The following is a 27,475-nucleotide window of genomic DNA, read 5'->3' as shown; positions in this document are numbered from 1 at the left end:
TCAGGCGTGCTCCCAGAAACTGAGCTAAATTGACTTGCTAAACAGTAATAACTAATAGTAGTTTCCATACTAAATGAGGGGGATAACGCCGTGTTTTGTGTGATGCAGGTCCCCAGCTCACCGCCCTGCCCAGCTCTACAATCGAAAGCAGGCTGAGGGCAAAGCCGTTACAAACAGCCTGATGGGCTGAGCAGTAGTTGAGAGAACTTTGAAAATCTCCGTAGAGGCTGAATTTGATGAGTTAGTTAGGAACGCACAGCACCGCGCCTTCCCTCCGGAGCCAGCCGCGTCCGTGCCGGCGGTGGAGCAGGGACGGTGAACGGTACCATGGCGGGCAGCGGCCCGGGGGCAGGTGTGGGAAGGGAGGTGGAGGAGACCGCGGGGAGCCATGAGGGGGCCCCTCTCAGGCAGCCGCACCGCACGCCGTGCGATGAGGCGAGACCTGCCCCGCTGTTCGAGTCCTTCTTAGCTCATCTGGAGGCAGCTCTGGGGCCGCGCTGCCGTGTGGGGCTTGGGCAGCGCGGAGCCGCTGGAGGAGCGTCAGTGGCGGGTGCCGTTCGCCTGCCCTCGTACTACACCTCCCGGCGTGCACCGCTGCTGCCGGCCCTGCCTGGGCGGGCGCGGAGGCCGCGCTGCCCCGCGGGAGTTGTAGGCCAGGAAATGATGGGAAAACGGGTGAGGGGGGTACCCGGTTTCGGCCCGTACACCGACCCGTTCCGATGCCTGAGGGAAGGCTGCTGCCGGGGGGGAAGGGAGGGCGGGCGCTCCGCGGGGAGCGGCGACACGTGTCAATCATCCCGCCAGGCGGCGTGCGCTCCCCGCCCCGGATGCTGAGCGGGGGGGGGGTGGAGAGGAGAGAAGGGGGGACGCGGGCACGCGCCCGACCAGGCAAGGGGGGTAGTTGGGGGGGGGGGGGGGGAGGGAGAGGAGCCGGGGGAGCGCGCGCTCGTATGTAAATGAGCGGGCGTGAGGTCAGAGGCAGATGGAAAAGGGAACAGACAGAATGGCCGCCGCGGCTCCCGCTCCTCCTGCCGCCGCCTCCCAGTGCCGGAGCCCCCGCTGCACGGCGGAGCGCAGGGGAGTCCGCCGAGAACTCGACTCCTGGCGGCACCGGCTCATGCACTGTGTGGGTAAGAGACGGGGGGAACCGCGGGGTACCACGGCCGCTGTGGGGGGGACCGAGAGGAGGGTGTAGCGAGATCCTTGAGGGGAACGGGGCAGCAGGGAACGGGGTCTCAGGTGGGGAAACGAGGAAGCGGGCGAGGTGCTTGGTGCCCGGGTCTCCCGGGTGGGCGGAGGGGGAAAGCAGAGATGGATGATCGGCTCCTGAGGCTTTCTTGGAGGGTGGCAGCGGAGACGGGGTCTGTGGGGAGAGTGATGATTCTAAGCCGCCTCCAGGCAGTTGAGGTGGGTTGTTACGGCTTCGGTTGGGGACGCTCTGTCCCTCCCTTCTCCGCCGACCGAGACCCTTTCTCGGCCCGGGTCCTTTTGTTTCTGCTTCCCGTCGTTCGCGCGGTGAGTGCCGGTGGCTGCCCCCCTCCTCTTCTCCTCCACCACCAGTGCCTGGGGGGCGGAGGGGGGAAGGGAGCCCGCCCGTGTATGTGTATGTGTGTGCGCCTTTAAGAGGGAGCCGCTCCTGCACTGACGGTTGGGATTTGAAGTTTTCCCTCCCCCTGGAAGTTGTCATGGCGACGGCCGTTCTCCCCTCTCACTCCCCCCCCCGCCCCCGGGGCTGCCCCGGTGGCTCTCGTGCCGCGAGGTTCCCCCCGGGGTCACGTGACGGGGCGGGGCTGAGGAAGCGCGGGCCCTGGCGGCTGCCCCGGCCGGGGGTAACGGCTGCCGGCGCGCGTGCTGCCGCGGCAGTGCCGCCTGCGGGCGAGGGGCGCCGGGCTCCGGGCGGTGGTTCCTGTGTGCTGGGGGAGGGAGCGGGGCGCCTCCATGCCGGGAGCCTCTTGTTTGTGTGATTCCAACACACACTGCCCTTCTTGGGGACATGGATCAAACTGATCCCTGGTCTTCAAGTAACGTGCGAGTGTCGGTGCTCATCCACTCCGAGCTGAAGAAACGCGTCTAGATGTAGCCGGGAGAGTACGCAGCAACTCACTCAGTGTTTCTGCGTGTGCTGGAGGCGAGAGCAGGGAAAAAACTAAACGTCTAGCAAGTAGACACACTTACAATAGCAGGCGATTAGCTTTTTGGTTTTTTATCTATTTTCATGCGCACATGCTTTTCGTTCTTGCAGTGTTTTCCCAATAACACTTTTAAACACCTGTTACCACACCTGTTTATGTATTATGATACTGTGTATGTTTGCACTGCCTTTTTAAGCCTTCAAATTACAATATTGCTTAGGAAAGCAGTGTTCATGTACTTCTGTACCCTAATACATTATATAATGCTTCTTGTGGAAAGAAAGTAGTTTGGTTAGAATATATAGGGAGAGCTAGTTTATCCATAGATGATGTGGTAAACTTAAATCTGATGAAGGGGTATCTCAATATTTAAGTGGGTGTTCCTATGGTTACCTGTTATCTAATGGTGTTTCAGTTTTAATTTTAAGCTCAAATCCTAGAAGTCTGTTTATCAATTGATGACTGAAGGGACTTTCAGGTGCTAATAGTGTGTTGCCAGATGTGTTTGGGGAACGCAGCTGTACAGCACAAGCTGTGCTGACAGGGACTGCAAAGAAGTATAATGAAAGCTTTGTAAGACAAACTGTCACCACAGGTTGGATCCTTTGCTGGGCAGGTCTGTTGTGTTTTGGGAACTTCTTCAAAGTTGTTTTTTTATTGCTCTTTCGCTCAGAATTGCAAAGCGTAAAACCATAACATAATTACTTACTTTTTACACTGATGTCACTGTGGTATTGATTCAGACTCAGTTTTCTCCTCCTGGTAATAAAAGTTATGTAGAATGTGATTCTTTTGTATGCTCAAAATGCAAAACTCAGTTAATAGAAAGGAGCCCTGAAATGATTAGCAAGTGCTCAGGAGGAAGGACGTTGGTTATGGTTTAATAGTTAGTCAAGAGCTATCTCAGTTAATAACTGTTAACTTGGCATTCCTGTTGAGCAGCCCTTATCTGAGAGAAAGTGTAAATAAAGTGGCAAGAAAGTGAGTAGTCAGGATAATGGAGGTAGAGTACACTTAACAGGTTTGGATTGAGGGTTTGTTTTTTTTTTTACTCCTTTGAAATGCCATAGCATTGGCTTCTGTAAAACAGCTTCCTACATTATCTCAAATTAAATTCCAAAGTAGAAATGGTTAATTGTTCTCAATCAGCAAAGTATTCCTAAGGATTCAAAGAGTAACAAAGTTCGTATTAACTATAAGGCCTGAAAAGTTGTCAGGTTGATGACTGAAATGGCAACATGATGGGAGGAGAAGTGGTGAATAGGATGGATTTGTCATACTTTTTCTTTTTCCACCCTTCTCAAGAATCATACATTTGTAGCAAAGTGAGGAAAATGATGTGGTAAAGTAGTAGCCCCCCAGTTCTTGAGCTAGCTTATTGTCAATCCTAAAACAAAAGAAACATTACCACCAACAGAAAACTTGGATCATTCTACCCTTAGAGGCTTTATTTAATTAAGAAAAAAGAAAAAAATGGCAGGTAATGCAGTTCTGTGGACTATCATTTATCAAACACTGTGCTCAGAAAGCAAAGCAGGAAAGTACAGACTTGTTGAACATGTCATGCTGTTTCTGCTAAACCTTTTGGATGAACAACATTACTTTGATGTCTTGTATCATTTATCGATACTAAGTTTGATATGTGCCTTTCTGTAGTATAATCACTTGAGCACTTTAAAATCCTTTACCTGTAAAGGATTCCTCATTCACTTACTTTGTAGAAGTGGTAAACCGATTCAGAGATACTACTTCCAAGATGGTAATTGTAGAACTTGAGAGTCATGCTCAACAGATTGATCATATCTGCAACGGTGAGACAGAAATAATGCTCAGTTGCCTGCAGTGTACTGATTGCTAGGGGGTCAGTGATGGTTAGGGACCTCTGCTTGAAGGGCTCCATTGCCAAATTCTTTGTTTGTCAGAACCTGGTTCACAGAATCACAGAATCCGAAGGGTTGGAAGGGACCTCAAAAGATCATCTAGTCCAACTCCCCTGCAAGAGCATGGTAACCTAGAGTACATCACACAGGAACTTGTCCAGCTGGGCCTTGAATATCTCCAAAGTAGGAGACTCCACAACCCCCCTGGGCAACCTGTTCCAGTGCTCTGTCACTCTCACAGTAAAGAAGTTTTTCCTGATGTTCACATGGAACCTCTTATGCTCCAGTTTACACCCATTATCCCTTGTCCTATCACTGGACATCACTGAGAAAAGCCTCGCTCCATCATCCTGACACTCACCCTTTACATATTTGTAAACATTGATGAGGTCACCCCTCAGTCTCCTCTTCTCCAAGCTAAAGAGACCCAGCTCCCTCAGCCTCTCCTCATAAGGGAGATGTTCCACTCCCTTAATCATCTTAGTTGCCCTGCGCTGGACTCTTTCAAGCAATTCCCTGTCCTTCTTGAACTGAGGGGCCCAGAACTGGACACAATATTCCAGAAGCAGCCTCACCAAGGCAGAGTAGAGGGGAAGGAGAACCTCTCTTGACCTAGTAACCACACCCTTTCTAATGCACCCTAGGATGTCATTGGCCTTCTTGGCCACAAGGGCACAGTGCTGGCTCATGGTCATCCTCCTATCCCCCAGGACCCCCAGGTCCCTTTCCCCTTCACTACTTTCCAGCAGGTCAACCCCCAACCTGTACTGGTGCATGGGGTTGTTCCTCCCCAGATGCAAGACTCTGCACTTGCCCTTGTTGAATTTCATCAAGTTTCTCCCCGCCCAACTCTCCAGCCTGTCCAGGTCTCGCTGAATGGCAACACAGCCTTCTGGTGTGTCAGCCACTCCTCCCAGTTTAGTGTCATCAGCGAACTTGCTGAGGGTACATTCAGTTCCCTCATCCAGGCCGTTGCTGAAAATACGAAACAGCACTGGTCCCAGCACCGACCCCTGAGGGACTCCACTAGTCACAGACCTCCAGCTAGATTCTGCCCCATTGACCACAACGCTCTGCCTTCTTCCTTTCAACCAGTTCTTGATCCACCTCACTACCTGATCATCAAGCCCGCATTCCCTTAGCTTATCTATGAGGATGCTGTGGGAGACAGTATCAAATGCCTTACTGAAATCAAGAAAAACCACATCTACTACTCTACCATCATCCATCCACCTAGTTACTTCCTCATAGAAGGCTATAAGGTTGGTCAAACATGACTTCCCCTTGGTAAAACCATGTTGGCTACTCTTAATGACCCCCTCATCCTTGATATGTCTAGGGATGGTGTCAAGAATAAGTTGTTCCATCACCTTTCCAGGGATGGAGGTAAGGCTGACAGGTCTATAATTACCCGGGTCCTCCTTCTTGCCCTTCTTATAGACTGACGTGACATTTGCCATCCTCCAATCCTCAGGCACCTCTCCTGTTTCCCACGACTTACCAAAGATGATGGAGAGTAACCTGGTTACAGACTTAAGTATTTGCATGGACTTTAGAATCAAAAGCTTGGGTTTTGCCAGCCGATTATTTTAATTTGCGACCTGTGGAATATAATTTAAAGTCTTGGGCCAAAATGTTTGCGCATTTAAGGAGTTAGAGAAGAAAAACAGTGATAAGATTTCATTGACGTTACTGGGAATTCTTTTATTTGGTATCTAGACGTACTTGAAGGTACAAAAGACTTCACATTGTAAATTAATTGAGTATATTCACTGAAATTCTAAATAGGTGTTCAGTACAAAATGGCTGATCAGATGGTACTCTTTGTGTGGTTGTGTTAAGCACTAACATTCCTAAGATGCCTAGACTTGTGCTTATGCCTGTACCTAACTCTTGCACGACTTGTTGCATGACTTGATCAGGGTTCAGAATGAGATGATCTTGGCAGGCCCCTGAAGATCTTGATTCTGTTGATGTTCTTAAAGCATGCGCAATATATGATAACAAATATTGTTTATAGCAGTGCTCACTGGTATGTTTTGTCCTAGGTACAGTCTTTGTTACATAACTAAGAAACAACATACCCTAATTCTAAGTTCTGTGTTTATGGAGAGGTGACAGAAAGTTCAGAGTTGAAGTACCTAAATTAGCCAGCAACTGAGTTCCATGTTGGTTTAGATTGCAAGATATTTTATATAGGTGAATATCAGAATGGTTAAAAATTGCTTTTTGATGTGCTTTGATTGAAACTTTGCAATGTAAATTAAGTCAAGAGGCTTTGGTAGTATGGAACTATAAAAGTCTAGCTTTATACTGTGGTCAGCATTAAGAAACAGGATTTATGCAGTTTTTCCAAGCAGTCATTGATCCCACTGACTGATTTCATTTGAACTTTACAGGTAGCATGTTGGCAAGTGCATTGAGTCGCAGTAACTTTATTGAATAGGCACAGAGGAGGGACCTAGTAATTGCTGGAGTGCAAGAAAACACTGAGGTGGTGCTTTCTACTTCCTTGTCAGAGTATCCTATGTGTAAAGTTTGGAACAGTAACTTGGGGCTTTTTAATGGGAATTACCAGGTAACTTCAGTCATGGATGTTGAAATCTTCTTGCTAGGGTCTTGCATTGTATTGTGAACATATAAAAGCATCTGAATAATTTTGCATTGTGAAAATGAAAGTTTAAAATATTATCATGACTGCTTTAAAAGAAGATATATATATATATATATTGCTGTCTGAGGGGAGGGGAAGGGTAGAAGTTTTACTCTTCTTCTCCTGCAGCTCAAGGACACACATTTGAAGGGAAATAGCCTTGTTATTGCTTTCTTATGAAAACTGAAACTTGATCGAAGTGAAAATCCATTTTTATATGCTTGTGAAATCTAGCATACGGTACTCCTTTACTCCTCTTATATTTTTTCAGACTTTTTTGCCTCTGAACTAGGATACATCAGTGCATCTAATTCTGTTTTGATGGATGTAGACTTTCAGTTATTTTTTTAAACTATTTGAACTTCTGCTCCAGCTTACTATTTTTGAACAAGCTGCTCTCAAGTGCACTTTTCAGGGGGAGGAATTCCCCTTGCAAATGAAAGATTTGTAGCTATTGCATTTGGTATTATCCCCACACATGCAACACTCTTGCATCAAGTACTTTGTATCTTTATCCCCACAATACACAGAAGTGTTCTCACTTTCACTGTGGCTGCAAGTACTTTGCCTCAGGGTAGTGCCGCTTTTTTTATAATACTGCTGCAGCTGTAGGTGATTCTCTATAGCTGCCACAATAGTAGTGGCAGAACTGGTTACTTTACTATACAATATCTATAATGTTTTTGTCTATCTGTTAGTGATTGGTTTGGTGGCTTAATGCTCTATTACCTGTCAAGCCGCCAACAGCCTGTATACAGGAATGATTTGTAAATGATACCTGCTTTGACCCCTTTTGCTTTCTTGGCACTCTAGCTTCTTTTAAACAGCAGACAAGCTTCCATCATCCGATATGATAGGCAGTAATAGTGGTATAAGGTGTTTCTGTGGATCTGTCATCCTTTGAGCTGTGATGTGAAATTCATGGCGTAATTCCAGTGTAAAACAGATTGAGTAAGTAATCTCAGTGCTACAGCAATGGTTGGAGAAGAACATGAATTAAATCTAGATCAGAATCACAGCGCAGGTTCACGGGTAGTTTTGGTGCAATGGGGAAAGATGGCATCATATAAGGGGATAGCTCAGACTAGTATTAAAGAGGCAGGTTTGCAAGTCAGCATTAGTGTTGAACACTTCTTATGAAACCACAATCTAAGAATACACTGAAGTGCCATTTTGCATGCTCAAGTCTCATGGAACTATTACCAGAATGGAGAAATCACAGTCCTGACTCTGTGCTTCTGCTGCTCACAGGCTTGCATCAGCACTGCTTGGACCCCTATCTGATCTGCTCTAACTCACTAGCTGGGCAACTCTGTTGAGAGGAGTTAGGAACTTAAGAAAAACAAAACAACAAAAACAGCAAACCCCAAACCTGGTGGCTGCTGGTGCTAGCACAAGGATGGGGTGGGACTGTGTGACAGAAGCAGGATGGGTAGTAGCAGAAATAAGCCATTGGATTGGTGTAGCTGCCTGTGTCACTGTCAGTGCTGGGAGTGGAGCACAGCCCTAAATGTACCATCCCGATTTCCCCTGAACTAAGCAGGTTAACAGAAGAGGAAAAAATGGTCAGTGTGTCATTGGAAGTTGCTGCGGTTGTAGGTATCGCATTAACTATCTTTAGATTGAAATAAGAGAAAACACATGGGGTTTGTTTTGCTTATGTTGGACTATTTTTGTTTCAAATATGTAGTGTTAAATCAGCTTCTTTTCTGTGTCCTCTAACAATCCATTTCAACTCATCAGCTTTTCTCTCAGAAAGAAATAATTGCCTATGCTGTCATTATGTGTTTTTAAAGGGATATCTAATGTTTGACTCTGGGAGAAATTTTTACTTGCGAAAACAGTACAAAAAGAGTTAGAGGCTTAGTTTAAAAGGCAGAGGGAGGAAGTTCCACATATCTAGTGGTAGATATAGTACTAGTTCACTTATCTCTTGTGAACCTGCAATTGTAAGGTTGTATGGAGCACAATTTTTGAAAGACAAAACTACCTGGTACACAAAGATTAATCCATGGGCTGTGCAGGATGCAAGCAATGCTTTGTTTGAATTCTTTCCACTCAGAATAGAAATGTGATTCAGGGCATGCAAGTAGATATACATATCTTCAGTAGTGTTGATAAAACCTGTGATTTATGTTTTTGGTGCTCCTTATGTGTAGATACTGGGGTGTGGAAGCAGTTCAATTTTTAAGTGTTCCAGGAACTACTGTAATCTTTGTCAATGTTTTTAGGCATAGCTTGAACTTTCTTATTGTATGTTCTTATATGGTAGCTGTTTACTTTTTATGTAGCTGATAGTGAGCTGAGAAATTCAAACTCTGATAGTCTTTCTACATTGCAGGCACTAAGAGTTCCGTAAACTGGAACTTGTGTAAACCAAAACCCCAGAGTACAGATACTGTCACGGCAGTTCAGTCTCTGTTCTTCCCTTGAATTGGCATTCAGTAACTGTGTACTAATGCTTGAAGTTGGTAACTTTCAGGGTTTTCTTTTTGTTGGTGCATTACACAATTTTATTGTTTTTCTTTCTGGACTCACTGTACCTACATGATTTATGTCAGCTGCTATGAGCATTCATTTATTAAACAATTCAGCGAGCTAGGCTGTAAAACTAATCTAGCTTTATACTAACCTAGAAAACAGGAGAGGAAACGTGGCAGGAGAAAGACTAAGAAAGAAAAGGTCAGATCTAGCTTAACTTGGATCGGTTTCCTAATCAGGTTTATTACATACCTGCTTTTTTCTCCCTAGTTAAGTATAAGTAGCTGTACTGGAGAAAACAAGGTTTCTGATTTTTAGTAACTGCCTATTTTGGCAACAGTGTGTGGAGGTTTGAAGTGAACTTGAAACTAAGTTAGCTGAACAACATCCTAATCAACAAAATTGGTGACAAGATCAAGAAGACAGTACCACTAACAATAATGTCCTTCCACTTGTTCTCCCTTTGTAAGGAAACTTCTCTGATGTGACAGTGAACTGCCCTTCTGTTATTCTCCAGGTTAGTTTTCTGTTGAGTCTCCTGACCTGTTGTGCTATGGCAATGAGTACTGGTAGCTGTGTAAGGAAAATAACAGGAATGTGTCATACTGATCAATTTATCAGATCAGTCTATGCTGTTGAGGAACTGTATTCCAGCTGCTGGCAAGTAGCCAGGGCTTGTACTGCCTGCAGCTAAAATGGGAGAAAAAACATTAACTCTTCCCCTTATCCACTCTCACCTTTTTTTATTTTCAGCTGTATTATATGGATGCTTTGAATAGATAGTTACAATGGATCCCTTCCTCTTGAATATGACTAGAGTATCAGGGTTTCAAACAAGGTTGTTATTCTAACCTTTAGAGTTCGGTGTATTTATGTAAATTGTAGAGGTCAGCCAGAGCTTTATACTTCACTAACTTAAAATTCTTCATCCCAGTTAGGACTACTGTCTTTTATGGTGTTCTTGAACCTTGCTCTGTTCCATGTGCTTGGAGGGAACTTTGGTAAGATAGGTTGGAACACTGATAGAGGTTGGAACAGAACTGAATTCATGTGATTCGCGTGTCTATTATTAAACTTTTGAAAACCAGGATGGCATTATAAATTTATTTACCATACATAAAAAAATAAACCTTATTTGAGGGCGTGAAGTTATTATGTTATATGTATTTCCCCCTTCTGCCCAGTCTACTGCTTTATCCCTCCATCCATTAAAGGCAAAGAGAAGCCAGGAAGAAGCAAGGAAAGAGTAGGGAAGGGAAGGTAGATGGTAGCAACTCATCTATTTGAGCCTGTAAGGAGGGGGTAGCAAAGGTATTACAAAGAGTTAGGAGACTCTGAATCTGCAGAAATGAGGTTGAATTCCCTTTTATGGGGTGTGGTCAGCAGCATGTGACCCTGCAGACAGAAGACCCCTGTATCAGATTTTCATCTTTCTTTTGGTTTCCACTTCTGGCACAGAGTTGCTGTGTAGTATCTTGAGAAGCTGGATTAACCCCTTTCTAGATTAATGTTTTATCATTGTCAAAAGTTTTCTGGACTCTCAGCTGCTACTTCTAATGGTATTTGCTTCTCAACATCCATCTGGGCTTGCATCTCCATATCAGCATGTGTTGTATTGTAGCAGTGAGAGCTGGGTAAATGTCACTAGAGGTGATTTTTTTTTTTTTTTTTTTCTTTATGTCACTGAATTTCTGATCTCTTTATGTTCCTCAGCTTTCAGTTTCTGTATAAATTTGTGGAATCCTGCTTTCCAGTTATGAGACATCCTAGCTTTTGTGGCACCTGGGGACTGATTATTCTTGTTTAAAGAGCTGTTTTCAGTACCATTCTAAAATGGTACTGCTGCTTTTAAAAATGCTTAATTTTCACATTATAAATAATTATCATCCTTCATTCCTATCAGTCTTCAAATCATCTTATTTAAAGGCTAGTTAAAAAACTTACAGATGAATCGTAGTTCTCACAGTTATAATTCCACTGCTCTATAAACTAGCTTTAGTGCATTTCTAGTCTGTTGAGCCACTAATAGATCAGAGGGCAGTGTAATTAAGCTAAGGCTGAATATGCTGCTGCTTTTTACAACTACTGTCAAAAATCTTTGTGCATCATATTTAAAAAATTTCATCCTAAAAGCACTGAAGTTTTTTTATAATGCCAGGTTAAATACTAGTCGTGCAAAACTGCTGGACATCTTTTGACAGTGGACTAGTATTGCTGCTGTGTATGATGTAGATTATAGAAGACTGCTTTAAAGGACTCCAGCTTGTGATCGCAGCTGTCTGTTTGGCTTACAGAACAGAGAGTGTGCCACTGCAAGATGCAGTTAAATGTGAGGCTCTGACTTTACCGAAGTGTAGGTATTAAGCCTCCTAATCTGAATATGGGGGAGGATTATCAAATGGCACCTGCTTTATGACCTGTACAGATGTAGGTCATTCTGTTGTTAGCCATCTGGTGAAGGGGAAGGAAAAAAAGAATCTTCTTAGGATCCACTGCTGCCTTAGACTGCCCTGTGCAATGGCTTTAGTGTTAAGCGTGCCAAACTCTGTCTCAGAAGTTTGCCGTGCTACCAGCTGAATAGTGCAGTGACTCTGGACTTACCTGGTTCAAGCTCCTTCAATTTTCTTATTTTTCCTGGGCCACCCTATCTCTTCATCCTTCAGCTTTCATTATCGGTCATTTTCTGTCTTTGACTTCTTAAAACCACCCATTTGACTTTGCTTCCAAACCTTTCCTTTTACTTACTCCTAGTGACATTAAAACCATTTTAACGACTTTGTGTCTCCACAAATTGTTTTATCTCAGCTTTTGATTTTTGTATGTGTCTTCACACGTGTATGGAGTGTCTTCAGGTGACTTGTGTCACACCACAAGCATGCTCACCAAGCCAAATCATACTTTTCATCTTTTGGTTGGGGAGGCTAGGCGATTTTTTCCTTCATGTGTCTAATCCCATCTGTTTGTTTCTTTATATACTGCTGCTAGATATCCCATGTCATGGTGCTTGAGGAAAAGGGGTATATGCTTCTTCCTACCACCTTATTTAGGAAATATCAGGCTTTGTCAATCAGGTCAAGAAGACTACTACCTTGCTATCATACTTTCACATACTAAGCAGTAGTTGCTTGAAAGGACTTGACTGTTTTTTGGTTTGGGTTTTTTTTTTTATCTATATATTTATTTTTTTTTAAATGGATCCATAAGTCATTCTCACTAGAAATTAGGACACTTCTAGCCTCCATTTATCCACAGTTTTTATACATTGTGGCAGTGCTGTTACTTTGTGGTTTTCCGTAAGTTTTTCCTTTGTATTTTTTCCCTTCCGTATTTCTACATATTCATATATCATAATAAAAACTGAGCAGATAATGAGCACTAATGACTCAAAAGTCACTGTAGTGGATTTGAATTTTAAGCAAGTAATTTGCAGACAAGTGTCAAAAATGTAGCTACAAATGTACCAGCTAGTGCAAGCTGCTAATAGTGGATATTGTCCAAAGTTTACTGTCTGCACTGTGGTACAATCCCAGTTGCAGTGAGAGGCTATAACAAGCTCTCTGTTCCTTTCATCTGTCTGAGTACTTTCATTTGCCCCCATACCGTTTGAATGGGTTCTACAGAGTCATGCTAAACAGTAGTTCAAACGAAGTATAGTCCGGACTGTGTTGAATGAGTATCATAATAATCTGTTTCTGCATTGTCAGATAAGAACAGCTCTACTAGATCAGAGCAAGTCTGTGTAGCCTAAGATCTATTTTGTGCAGCCACTTGTGGATTGCTAGGGAAAAAAATATTAATACCTAATAATATTTCTGAAATATCTTTCAGCCATCCATGACACTTGACTTGATCCTTGGGAGAAAAAACAGGTATTTTGGGGTTTATAACTGATATACTAGATTATTCTGGCATAAGTTATTGTTAATTTTGTATGGATATGTGATTTCAAAGCCACATGAAACTTCAGTAGGTTAACTGCTGTCCCTGGTTATACTGTTACGTGACTCATCTGTTTGTTCTAAAACAAGAAGTAGAAACACTGTATGAAACAATTACTTTAAAAAGCCAAGGTATTGAAAAGACCTATCTTCCCTTGGCCATCACTTCCATCCCTGAAAGTGAAGCGTTCTTACCTGTTTCTTGCAGAAAAGCTGTTCATTAGACCTGATCATTTTCCCCTCCTTTCTTGTGTTTTCTTAGTTCTCTCTTCTGGAGATGGGGAAACTAGAGCTATGTGTATTCAGGATAACATCAGTGTGAATTTATGTGGTGACAAACTAGGAAGCAATGCAGAAGCTCTTTCTTTGAGAAGTCAAATCATTTGACATGCTCTTTATGGAACTGATATTTTCACAGTACTGTATATTTGAACCCAAGATAAAACTAAAGTGATAAATCAGTTTGGAGCCTACTACTGTGTGCATCATATGACGTTTTACTTTCTCCACTGTTGAGCTTAATATGTACTTGCTTTTGGTAATCATCTTCAATTTTACCACCTCGGTACCTCAGTATTTTGAAGTTTCCCTGATGTTCTCTTGCTTTTCTTTGCTGCTAATACCTTATCACTAATGCATTGTCACTTTTTCGGATCACCTCTTCTGGGTGGAAGAGTAACACTCATTTGTGGTGTTCTGCTGTGAAAACTAACCATTTACTTCTGTCTTTCAACCAGTTACTTACCTGTGCACAGACTTTACCTCTGTGGCTTGGGAAGTTTTTAAAGCTTTTGGACATGGATGTCAATAGATATCTTTCAGAAATCTTAATTTAATCTTAGAGTCCCATGTCTACATGCCTACTGACATCTTCAGATAGCTCAATTATGTTTGAAGTATGACTTCACAGAAATTGCATTGGGTCTTCAGTAATACATTGTAATTCCTTATGCATTTGGTAATCCCGTTCCTTGGATTTTATTTGCCCAGTTATGAACATTTGACCTGCTGTTTTATGAAATAGCCTCAAGTTGCTCTAGGGGAGATTTAGATTACATTTTTCACTGAAAGGGTTATCAAGGGTTGGACAAGGCTTCACAGGGAAGTGGTTGAGTAACCATCCCTGGAGGTACATAAGAGTATAGAGATGGTGCTTAAGGACATGGGTTAGTGGTGGACTTCAGTGTTAGAATTACAGTTGGACTTGATCTATGAAGTTCTTTTCCAGCCTAAATGATACTATGATTCTATGTATGCCTTTGCTGGTATATAGTCTAAGCAGGTGTCTGTCTGGTAGGGGTACACAGGCTGGTAAAAGTTAGGCATACACAGTTGCTGATAGTTTTTTGTTGATTGATGTTAATTAAGTTTTGCCGCTCTCCTGTCCTCTAGTGTAGATGTAATCACTTGCTGATTTCTTCATTATAAATACTTGTTCAAGTGTATCACCCTTAAGATCAGTTCAGTTTTTCTTGTTGTTGTTTCTTTTTTGTTCCTGTCAACAAGAGGCTGTTATTACAGGAAGCATGTTTTATTTACTCCTTAGACAAACTGATCATAGTATGACTGAGTCAGCTAGCTTCTCTGAAGAGCAGGAGAAGCCACTCCTTCCCTGGCATCAACTGAACTACCTTGGCAGAGGAATGATCCTAGAGACCTTTGTATATGTAGTGGGCTATCCTGGCAACAAGCTGGCAGCTTACAGGTTAAGCTGGAATTGAGTGAAATGGGGAGAGGGGAGAAAAAGGAATGAGGGAAAGAAGGGTTAGCTGCTCGGCCTGAGGAGTTGACAGTGAAGACTTATATAGATCAAGCTGTACAGAACTCACAGATAGTATTTAGCTGACTAAAACCAAGAATGTAAGTGATAATAGACAATGGCTGTTGGGGAAATATTGGTTTATAAACTCAATTTTACCATCTTAACTATTTACTTTGGAATTCTGCCACATGTTGTGTGTTCCACTTTGCTGTGTGTTCCACATGTTGAAAAATCATGGCAGTCAGGTGAAGTTCCTGACAACTGGAAAAAGGGAAATATAACCCCAATTTTCAAGAGGAGGAAAATGGATGACCCGGGGAATTACAGACCAGTCAGTCTCACCACTGTGCCTGGCAAAATCCTGTAGCACATTCTCCTGGAAGGCATGTTAAGGCACATGAAAAACAAGGAGGTGGTTGGTGACAGCCAGCATGGCTTCACTAAGGGGAAATCCTGCCTGACCAATTTAGTGGCCTTCTATGATGGGACTACAGAACTGATGGACAGGGGTAGAGCAGTTGATGTTATCTACCTGGACTAGTGCAGAGCGTTCGACACTGTCCCACACGACATCCTTGTCTCTAAATTGGAGAGACATCAATTTGATGGGTGGACCACTCGGTGGATAAAGAACTGGCTGGATGGCCACACACAAAGAGTTGTGGTCAATGGCTCAGTGTCCGGCTGGAGACCAGTAGCGAGTGGTGTCCCTCAGGGACCGGCCTTGTTCAACATCTTTGTCGGTGACACGGACAGTGGGATTGAGTGCGCCCTCAGCAAGTTTGCCTATGACACCAAGCTGCGTGGTTCGGTTGATACACTGGAGGGAAAGGATGCCATCCAGAGGGACCTCGACATGCTTGTGGAGTGGGCTGATGCCAACCTTATGAAGTTTAACCATGCCAAGTGCAAGGACCTACACCTGGGTCAGAGCAATCCCAGGTACAGCTACAGGTTGGGCAGAGAAAAGATACAGAGCAGGCCTGCGGAGAAGGACTTGGGGGTATTGGTCGATGAGAAAATGAACATGAGCTGGCTTCAGTGTGCGCTCACAGCCCAGAAAGCCAACCATGTCCTGTGCTGCATCAAAAGGAGTGTGACCAGCAGGTTGAAGGAGGTGATCCTGCCCCTCTACTCTGCTCTTGTGAGACCTCACTTGGAGCATTGTGTGCAGTTCTGGTGTCCTCAACATGAAAAGGACATGGAACCGTTGGAAGGAGTCCAGAGGAGGGCCACGAGGATGATCAGGGGAGTGGAGCACCTCCTGTCTGAAGATAGGCTGAGAAAGTTGGGGCTGTTCAGCCTGGAGAAGAGAAGGCTGCGTGGAGACCTCATAGCAGTCTTCCAGTATCTGAAGGGGGCCTACAAGGATACTGGGGATGGACTATTCATCAGGGACTGCAGTGATAGGACAACGGATAACAGGTTCAAACTTAAACAGAGGAAGTTTAGATTGGATATAAGGAAGAAGTTTTTTACTGTTAGGGTGGTGAGGCACTGGAATGGGTTTCAGGCATGTGAATGCTCCATCCCTGGTGGTGTTCAAGGCCAGGTTGGATAGAGCCTTGGGTGACATGGTTTAGTGTGAGGTGTCCCTGCTCAATGCAGGGTGGTTGGAACTAGATGATCTTAAGGTCCTTTCCAACCCTAACTATTCCATGATTCTATATGGTGTCTGGCTTTTGAGGTCAGAGATCTGGTGATATTTAGAGAGTCTTGTCAAAAGCTTCAAGAGGCTTTGTGTAAAAGATCTCCTGACTGAGGAGATGCACCTTTTTCTGTTGATGCCTAAATCTGAGGAATTGTTCAGTTAATGTCTTATAGCCATCCTGTGTTCCATCAGGAATTGAAATCCTTTGTTCAAAATAATTTCAACTGTGTGGCACTTAGGTTTCTTTACGTCTTTCCATGTGTACATTCTTGCATGTCATATAATCGGATGTGAAATGAAATGTTATGTGTTTATGTTTGAAGCCTACATCATCATGTGTTGATGTAGTCTGAACTTCCAGGTATATTTGTACGCTTCTTTTGATTGTTGGTAAAATCAGGAAAAATCCAGATCAGACTCCTGAGGAAATGGTGTAATAACCCTTGTTTACAAGTCAGTCTGTTCTCCCAAGTAACAGGTGATAGGACAAGAGATAACAGCCTCAAGCTGTGCCAGGGAAGGTTTAGATTGGATATTAGAAAAAATTTCTTTGCTGAGAGGGTAATCAGGCATTGAACAGGCTGCCCAAAGAAGTGGTGGAGTCGCCATCCCTGAAAGTGTTCAAAACCCGTGTAGGTGAGGCTCTTAATGACATGGTGTAGTGGTGGATTTGACAGTCCTGGAGTGATGGTTGGACTTGATGATCTTAAAAGTCTTTTCCAGCCTAGTTGATTCTAAGATTCTCCAGGCTGGAACACCTCATTCAGCATTGCTTGTTGTCTTCCTCGTTTTTTTATCAGTTCCCTGCCTGTTACACTTGCATTGTGCAAATTCCACTCAGAATTGACAAAGTTTTCTCTTGAGATGCCAGTTCATACACCCGTACTAACCTTTAACTGATGTATATGCTGTAGGCAGTTGGTAAGTCCGCTGTACCGGTGTCCAGGAGCATGCACTCCTCATCTGTGTCATCAGGTACTCTCAGAGGTCTGTGTAGCTGAGAAATGTGAGGTGGCGCTTGGATTTTAGCCTTTCCCTTTTTCCTAAGGTAGCTTACTGTGTTTAATTTTAATCCCTTGCTGCTTTTTAAACAGCAATAGCTCTCCCTGCCTCCTTGATACTGGCCTTCTGTGTTGGAATACCAAATGCTAGTCCTTCTTGGAGAGAATTCCTTCAGCAAGGCCATCTGACTGACTAGGATGTATTGGAAAGTAGCTTTATTTCCTGTCTGCACCCTTGCCTAAGTCTACTGACTGCTGAACAAATGTGTTCTGCCCAAAGGAAATGGATTTTAATAAGAAATGCTTTGTTTAGATGTTTTCTTAAAGCTAGGTGGTCTTGATAAAACATGACTGTTTCAATGGAGAATTCATATCAGAAAGAAACTGTTTAGTGAATCCTACAAATACAGGTTTTTGAGGAAGCATTTGTAAATCAGCCATCTCTGAATTATTATTGTAATTTCTGGCAAGCATTCTTTGTCCCACAGACCTCTAGGGAGTGAACTGAAAATTCTTGTTAACTAATCAGTGCTTTCTGCAGTGACACTGCAGGAGAAAAAGCTGTGAGATAAACTCATAGTGTGTCCTGAGGAAACTTGCTTTAGTGTGATGATTCAGGTTACTGAGATCTGTGGCCTGACTTGCTGAATACATCTCTTGATTGGTGACTTTAAAGAATACTTGTACAATGGTCCATGAAGGGTTTTTGCTGGCTTATGCTTGACCTATGAGACTGATTAAGAAGCTTGGTACCAGATAAGTAACTTCATATGAAGTTTTCCAGAAATCTGGAACAGAGATTTATCTGGTTCCTGCAGGAGTTTCCCTCTTGCTGGAAATGCAGACTGTAATCACACCTTTCTTTTAGGAAATCCTATTCCTGTATTCTTGACCTTGCTGTTCAGTTGGCAGTTGGCTTCCCTAAGTGGTTGCTGTTGTCTTTCTTAATTGTTTCATTCAGTAGAGAAAAGTACCCTACTTACAAATAACTCAAAGTACTAACGTTTCCTGTTTTGCCTTGCTTTGAGTCTTATGGGAAGCAGTAGGATATGGCTGTCTTGAGTCAAAGAAACTCACTAAATTGTGAATGGAATAGTGGAATCTGGTACAGATTCTGCCTTTCTATTTATTTTAAATTCGTGGCCCTTCTGAAAGGGGAGGAGGGAAAAGAACAACTAGGAGCTGTTTTGCTTAAAGTTTCTGACTTAAATGCCTTTTTTTTTTTGGTTTTTTTTTTTTTTTTAGCTGCTTAAACTTAATACAGTATTCGTGCTGAGTTTTTTTTTGTTTTAAGGAGTGAAATAGGGACATAATTTTATTCCTTTTTTTGCACAGCATAAACGAAGTGGTATATCTTCTCATTATTTTTAAAGCAGACTAACAAATTTAGAACTAACAATGAATGTCTGTCTGGAAATAATGTTTTCTTCTGCTAAGTAGGAGCCAGTGCTGGAATACAGAAGGAACAGAGTGTTTCTAAGACAGGATAGCCTACTATTTAAATGCATCTGCCTTGTGTAAGACCTCTTGTCTGTTCTCCACATCATTTGAAGTATTCGGAATCTTGCCACTAGGCAGTTGAAATACGTATCTGATTTTCTTTTGTGGTGTTCCATCCGCTGTTCCCCAGGTCAGGCTGAACAGTTGTTAGTAATGTGAGTTTTAGAGAATGTAATCAGAAATTAATTATGGAATTGTTACAGAATTGATTATTGCCAAATAAATTCTCAGAACTGGTATATGGTTTCATTTGAGTATCATATGGATTCTGTTCCACAGCAGATGAGATTCTGAGTCCCACACTTTAAATCTTACCATTTCATGCTTTGTCTTCTGCCTTTTAATGATTGAGAGGAAGTTTATCAGAAGTTGTACAGATGTGTATAATTGATTTTTAAAATGCCACCGAAGCACAGCTGCTTAATCTTTGAATTGTGTCAAATGCAAAATTCAAAACCAATAAATTAACATTTTTCTGTTCTCTTATATCTGACATCTTTTATCCAATAAGAGTATCTAATGTGAAGCTAAAATCTGTATTTAAAGTCTCCATTTCTGTATTTCTCCTTTTTAATCTCCAGTGGGAAATGAAGGATTTCAGCCCACTTAATCAAACGTTAAATCAAACTTGTGTGTATTTTTTTGGTACACCATGCAAGCTCAACAGGAGTATCCTGAGAAGATGTAGGTTACTTGTCCATGACATATAAGTTGAGATAGGATACCTACTTTTGAACAATGTCATCTTTTATGCACTGAGCATGCCCATGGCAGGGTGGTTGGAACTAGATGATCTTAAGGTCCCTTCCAACCCAAACCATTCTATGATTCTATGTTTGAGAACTCATTTGACATCATGGTTTGGCTGAATTTAGAGTTCTTCCAATCTAATCAGAGTATCTGAGGCACTTGCAATTTTAACCTTGGATTCCAGAAAATCCTTTTGGAGAAAGGAGGCTTGGTTAACTTTTTTTTACTTAAAGTGAAGTTTTTACGTAGATTAAGAGTGTCCAGTTCTTGTTGACCTAATTGACATGTTGCCAGCTCTAAGTTTTGTCTAATTTCCCAAGCCAAATTTTGGCAGGATACAAAAATAATGGCTGGCTCTTTTTGTTGTGTTTTTTTATGGGGGGGGAAAGTGGTTTTGTTGGTTTATTTATTAAAGTTACTCATAAAAATAAACTGTAAGTTAGAGGTGAAAATACATGGCATAGATATTATAAAATGCACCAAAGTAAGCTTATAGCAAATTTACTTTAGCTACTAGTTTAAAGGAATGTTGCGCTAATTTCTTGGTAAAGTTGTGGTATGGCTGGGATTATTAAAAATGTATTTTAATAAACTGCTTTCAGCATTTGTGTTAACATGTTTGGAAATACATACTTTGAAGAGTGCAGTACTGAGATTTATAGGCTTGATAGTTCACTTACTGTGTTATAATTTGTCATCTAGATACAAGATGCCTTTCATGCTGTAGCTTCAGCAGATGTGTCAATAGACTTCAGGGAACCACTGTGTTGATGCAGAGTAATTGCAGGATTTCAGTCAAATTCAAATGTTGGATTTGTTTTGGGGTTGTTTTGTTTTGTTTTAATAATAGAGACCAACAAATAGTTTCTGAATATGAAAAGTTGGATTTACTGGGAGACAAGAATGACTTATCTTGTTCATTTCAAAACAGTCTGCAGTTTGTGGGAAATAGACTGGTGGTTCTATGCAGAAATGACAATTGAAAAGAAACCTCCTGAAAATTCTCATGAAACTCTTGAATCTTTTAGGAATTTCCCCTTACTTTTTAAACATATTGTCAGGCATCAGTTTCATGGAATACCCTTGAAGGCTCGCAAGTTCATTAGCTTGCAGTAGACCCATGGTGTAGTATGGTATCCTAAGCTTCAGTTTTTCAAAAGCCCATCAGGCTGGGAATGTTCTGAATTAAATGTTTTTTTGGCTCAATGAACTTGTGTTTTTTGATAACTGTATTTTTCTCTAACAGCTTTCAACTAGCTCTCCTTCTTAGCAAAAAGCTTCATGTTCTCTGATTCTGATAATCCAGGAAGTGTGCCAGACCTATTTATTCATTAGTTGACTTATGGACTTTCTCGAGAGGCTGGTTAGATGTGTGATACTGTATAATAGTAAAACAGTGTTGTGACCTATTAATTGTCACAGATTCACTGTGAACTTCACTTTTCCATGATGATTTAGTGAACATCTGACTAGGCCTACATGTATAAAAAAGGCTTTTGTCTGGCAGTCCTTAATGTTTTAGATAAAATAGGTAGACTTTTCAGACTACTTGCGCACCTTAAAATGTGGTTAAGAAGCAAGAACCTGCCTCAGGCACGTGGTCTTCTGAAAGTGATAGTTGTTTCTATGTTTTATTCTTCTCATGTTGTAAAATGGTTAAATTGATACCAATGAGGAAGTCACAAGCATTTTTACAAGCTAGATGCTATCTTCTTTTACAGTTGCTTATTCCCTCTGAATTTTGTTCTGTAAGGATACAAATTCTAAACTGGTCCAAATTATCTCCAGTACTGTTCTGAGTAATAGTTGGCATCCAAATAACTTTGATGTAGTGTCTAGAGAAAAGAAAGGCAGTAGGATAATTTTCAGTGTCTGAAGAACACTGATATTCACATCAATTCCATACCTAAATATCCATGTGTGACAGCTGGGATTACATCCCTGTTCAAAGAAAGAAGAATTTTTAAAGGGAACAGAAATTAAGTTCTAGTAGCTGTCACTTAGAAGCAATTTTATGTCCCCTTATCCACAGAGCAGTGCAGTCACTTCTGAAGTGTTCTCCTTATGCCTTTTAAATTATAAATAACACACAAATCTCAATATCTTGCTACTATATCAGAAATTAAGTCTAACTTTAATTTTGACAGCCTCTGGAAGCTACCGTAAAAGGTGTCATGTGGCCTTTCCTATTTACAGGTTTGCAAGGGCATGTTCTTACTGGCATGGAAGCATCTCCGCACTCCAAACTTCTTTTCTGTGGAACCTTATTTTTCTTGATGTGATTTATAAGTACCTGAAAAATGGATCCGAACTCAGTCTTGGTGCTAACCTTAGTCTTTTAATATTTTTTTCCTGTTGGCTGCCACCCTTTTCTTTAAAATAGTTGAACAATTAGGGGGGAGGCAGGACGTTTCCTCTTTTTGTTTTTCCTCAGAGGTATGGCCAATGTTGGCCTGCCTAGTGCTGGAATATTACTCCCTCTTGTATTCTGCTTGATGCTTGTAACTGCTTTATGTTATAGCCAGTTCTTTTGATGTATATATTTTTGGAAACAGTATTTCATCACTGTCTGCATCCCCTCAAGAAAGCACAGCATAGAGAGTTGAAAGCAAGGATTTTTACCCTAAATGAAAAGTAGCCACTTAGAAGTGAAGCTGTTCTGTAGTCTCATTTCGGTTTTTGGTCACCCTGTCTTTTCTCTGTGGCAGCAGCAGTGTCCTCAACTGCATTAATTCCTGGAGTCAAGATTTGCAGAGGAAGACAAGCATCTTTTTTAGCTATGGTTCAGGATTTGTATTGGAGTCTAAATAAAGGATTTCCTCCCTTTCACATTGGAATCTCTGGTATGTTGGTTCCTCTTTGCTCAGGGTTCTGAATCAATATGGTAAAGAAAATGAGTGTATGAAGGTAGATGTTTAGAACTTCCTATTAAAAAAATACATTTGTGTGTGTGTGTTATAAGCATAAGGTGGATTCAAGCTAGACAAGCCCCCTCCCTATGCCAACCCTATGCAACATTTGCCTGAAATTATGTCTCAAGAATTGTTCTGCAAGACAAATGGGCTGGTTTTTAACTGAGAATCTGGCCAGCATTTTATTAACTAATGAGTTTTACTGACTAGATATTCTGTAACTGCATTGCAAACAGGAAAAAGATAATAATTAAATAAAGATATATTATTTTATTTGTTTCTGTTATGCAAGGGCTTGGGTGTCTGATGCAATTATGAAAGGGATAACTTGTAAGAAAGGCAGATGACTTCTTTGCCTTTTTAAGTAACCCAGAACAAAATACTGCTCTTGCACCTGTATTACTTTCAAGTAAACACTGAAACACAGTTGAGAGAGAACTTGAAGAGAACTACAAGTTATTTTTTCAGAGAAACTGAAAGACTTGGTGCTCTGTCTGCCTGGCTTATTTGTTTAAACAAACAAACAAAAAAAAAGTGGTTCTAATGTTTGACAAAACTAATGAAGCTGATTTCTGTCTGTGGTATGATAGTTTAAATCCAAGGTAGCTGACTTAGTAATGCTAACCGCAAAATTTCTTTCAGATATACTCCTGTACTGAGCCAAACTGAATAACACAGTCATGAAACTGTATAAAATGGGGAAAAGTAGAACTGAAGTTTGTCATTCATATAAAATACTTTCTTGATTTACATGTAGTTTTCAGAAGGGATCACTCTTTAGTTGTGTGAAAGGGAGCAAAATGCCAAGGGGAGGGGAAAAGAAATCTTTTATGTCGTTGCTGTCGTGTGGGAGAGCCAAGCTTAATGGTTTTCACTGCTTGTATATTTTCACATACAAAGGGAAATTTTCATTTCTCGTGTAATGTCAGTGAGTTTTAGCTCAGAAATGTGTGTTTGTCAGTTGTACGTTGCCATGAAGTTACTGCTACTTAAATAAAAGGGTATGGGGCAAAAGAGGCTATTAGCCTATCGGTTATTGCATATAAACTGGTGTGTGCAGGATCTTTCTTTTGGTCCTTACTAGTCCATAACTTTTTTCCGATGTGATTTTTAGTTTCCTAGACTCGTACAATTTATGTAATAGTCCTCATAGATTAAGAAATACCATCTCAAAGTATGGGTTGTATGACTTCAGAATGGGAACAGAATTGATATGAAAATTAGAAAACAGTGTTCCTGTGGTCAAAGGAACACTAACCTCTATTACAGAACACCAAAAATAAAAGAAGGAAGCTTCATTTTAATGCTGTGTCTGGTGATACTGTACCCAATCTCATTAAATATAATCCTATTCTTTGGATTTTCCTAATTATATTTTAAAGACCGTTTGTTCAATTTTACAGTCCTCTAAGAACTGAAATCAACAATTCTCAACCTACTTTCATGTTAGTTCTGATTTGAAAAGCAGCATTAATGGTCTAAATTCCACGCTGCTTAGAATGAGCAATATTTTTTTTTCTATTTTAACTTTTCATTCCATTTACTCTGCTCAGAATATTGAATAAACTCAAAAAACGAGGAGGCATGAATCTTCCATGCATGTTACTTAATAGTACCTTTTTCTCAAATTGAGGGGGCTGGTGGGAGGATGCCTATTTTCCTTAGAAATTAAATAACAAATATTTTGGACTTCAGTAAAACAACTTGAATTACCATAATTCAGATGTGGTTCTTGGAATAGTAAACCACAAACACTAGGGTGATATAAATTCCTGTGTAGTTATTTTTTTAGGCACACAGAAGTTGTGAAGATCCAATCTGATTCTGCTAACTTTGTTAGGTGGGTTAACAGGGATCTTGAGGGTCTGTAAAACACACACATTTTTTCCTGCAGTACCTTCAGAGGCTGTAGTGCTTTAAGCTAGAATCATAGAATCATAGAATAGAAGTCTTATTTCAATGTAGTAAAAATATGCATGCATCCTTCAGTGTGCAGCAGACTCTTACCCTATGCTTAGCTGAGGATATGCTGGAGAAGAAGAGAAAAAGCAGAACTTAATTTGCACGCACAGAGTATTTTCCAAATTCCTTAACATAACCCAGTATGATCTCTTCTAATGGGTAATCTTCCAGCATTAAGATGAAAAATAGAGCAGTAAATTTGAATCACATGGACAGTATGGTAAAGCATCTCCCTCTTCCGTGTGAGTTTTGCCTATCTATGTAAGAAACAGTTATACACCATTTCTGGTATGCATCCAGCGATATGAATAAACCGGTCTCTATGGCTTGGAATAATATCAAACAAAAAATTAATTTGGAAATATTTTCACTGAAAGCTTTTTATCAGTTCATCTGCTCATACTTTCCTAAACTGGAAAAAGCTGCAGCAGGTCAGGGGAGGTGAGTGCAAGTGTAAGTAAAGGGCTTTTCTACGTGTCTTACTGTGAGGTCATTAGCGTGATGACACTGAATTATGAGGGGTTTTGTAAGGTCACCATCACCATTTTATTTATTTTCTTTTTTAAACTCAGTGGCTGCAGTGTGGTAGCTGGTTACATGGGTTCCCAGTTATCCTGTTACAAGTGACTAAGCAAGTATCTCTTATGTATTCTCTTATATATTAATATATATCTATATATTATGGCTCTGCATCAGTTGTAATTATTCTAGTTTGCCTAAGTCTTGTGAGGCCCCTCCTTGAGATTTGGTACTACTGTGTTCTAGCACTGAGTAAAAGCAAAGAAAAAGGAACAAAGACGCAAAGGTAAATGGAAATATATCTGCTTTTGTGAAACAGCCTTTCTATGGAAAAGACAATACAAATACTGAAGCTGATAGGCCATAAACAAGACTAGGGGAATCAAGAAATTTGTATGATGCAGAGAGTACCAAACCTGTAAAAATCTTTTAAATATAACCTGCATATATACTACTGTTTTCTTTCATAACTGTATAGTAACTACTTCTCCTATCTTCAGTACTTAAATGTCAGCTTCCATCTATTACATGACATTTATTTTTTCTTGGCTCTTCTTCTAACACACAGTCTGAGTTACTCAAACAGATTTCTTGAAAATGTACTTGCAGTCCCAGTTGTGATCACCTAGAGGATATGGAGAGGGAAGGTGGAGAGAAATGATTTGAGAACTGGGATCAACTGTGAAGCTAAAATAACTTTTCCCTCTTGGAAACATTATGGAAATACGGCTTTTGGAAAAACAACGGCCAATGTATAACTAAAACTGTTTGACCTCAATTTGTATGTAAAATTGTTCAGTTACTATGTCCAAAGTTAACCTAGGCCAACCTGCATAAAAAATTCTGAGTCTGCACCTTGTGATTTCCTCCAGGCTAGAATGTAGATAGCTTCCATAGTGAGAAGTGCAGCCTAGCTGTTGTCCAGTTTCTGGGTGGGAGAGGCCTTCATAATACATAGCCACACTGCTGCTAAAGAGTAGATGAAAAATGTCTGGGTTTGATCATGCAAGAGTCCTTGTGTGTTCCTTGAATAGCTCTGTAAGTCTGTATAAGGTGCATAATCTGGGAAGCTTCCACTGAACGTGTCCATTTAATCACTACTCTGTTTCATTCATAACAAAGAATTTTACAGCATCTACTGTTCATATGTGGTAAGGTACACTTTCTAATGTAGATAGGCTTTGAAAATGTGACAGACACTGAGTAGTTTACAGTGATAAAATAGTTATGTAAAACTTAAATCATAAAGTTCTATAAGCACTTGAAGAAGACTAAAAGTTATGAAGGTACTCTAAAGACTTATTTTGGATTTAATAATCCTGGTTTAATACTCTTTTAAATCTGAGTAAACCTGTAGAGACACTTAAACAACATACTGGAAATAACTCACAAAGTAATGGTTTCTGAATTGCCCAGTACTGGTAATTACCTTTTCCAATTTCTTTGACTTTATAAAGAGTTAGTAGGGTACCTCACTAAAACCCTTGCCTTAGGCGTTTGACCCATTTGTGACTTCTCTTAAGACTATCTTAAGACAGTGCAGCAGCCCTACTAGCTCCATTCCTCTTTTGCCCTCCCGGTGGAGGAGTGTGAATCAGCGGCTTCTAAGCCCAGGGCCATTATTCAGCTACCCACTTCCCTTAGGATCTTAAATTCCATCTCATGGCTCCTGTGGCCAAGACCACTGTTAACTGTTTACATCATTGATCTACTCTCCGTTAATCATGAGTAGCAGGTCTAGCAGAGTGCCTTCCCTGTTGAGCTTGTCTGCCTTGATCAAGTTTGTCCTCCATTCACTGTCAAAATCTCTAGGGTTGCTTCTGTGCTGCCATGTTGCATTTCCAACAGATGTCAGGGGGACTGATATTTTTCATGTGAGCCAACGCCTTGACTGTGTATTATCTTTTTGTTGTTTTTTGAAGGCTTCATCTGTTGATTACACAGTCTGTAACAGATGTTCACCATGATGTTCCCTGGTTGAATCCCAACCCATGGATTTTTAATTGTCATTTGGTGTGTTCCACACTAAAGCTCCATTTGTTCAAGCTCTTTGCAAAGTCCTTGACCTTCTCACTTTTCTTGTAAGCCAGTATCCATTCACTGTAGTTCTCTGGTTGTCTGAACTGTCTCACAATACCAAATACTCCCAGTAAGATTGTTGTGCAGTCTGGTTTATAATCCCTTGTGCTTGCTTCCTGTGCTGAATGTATTCATGTACAGCTGCTTAAGATGTGTTCCTGCTTATGCCACCTTTTCAGTGAAACTGTAAGATCTTAGCTGCTGTGTAGTCCTGTGCATTTACCCTCTCTGCCATTCTACTTTCTAGGCGTCAGT

General features: G+C 41.3%; 1 protein-coding gene across 3 annotated transcripts in view; it reads left to right on the top strand.

Annotated features, from left to right (window-relative positions):
• Positions 1-957: 957 nt before the first annotated feature.
• LCORL (ligand dependent nuclear receptor corepressor like) overlaps positions 958-27,475 on the top strand; it is a gene marked incomplete at its 3' end in the record, with an annotated part of 88,500 nt that continues 61,982 nt past the window's right edge. For all 3 annotated transcript variants that reach the window (XM_080638893.1, XM_080638892.1, XM_080638894.1), the window contains exon 1: positions 958-1,130. In XM_080638893.1, the coding sequence (XP_080495019.1) occupies positions 983-1,130 (148 nt within the window). In that variant the 5' untranslated portion in view covers positions 958-982. The remainder of the gene's footprint in view (positions 1,131-27,475) is intronic.

This window comes from Psittacula echo (genome assembly GCF_963264785.1).
Source record: "Psittacula echo genome assembly, chromosome: 1".
NCBI lineage: Eukaryota > Metazoa > Chordata > Aves > Psittaciformes > Psittacidae > Psittacula > Psittacula echo.
The sequence above is the reverse complement of the archived record's forward strand: the minus strand, read 5'-3'. Positions and strand labels throughout refer to the sequence as shown.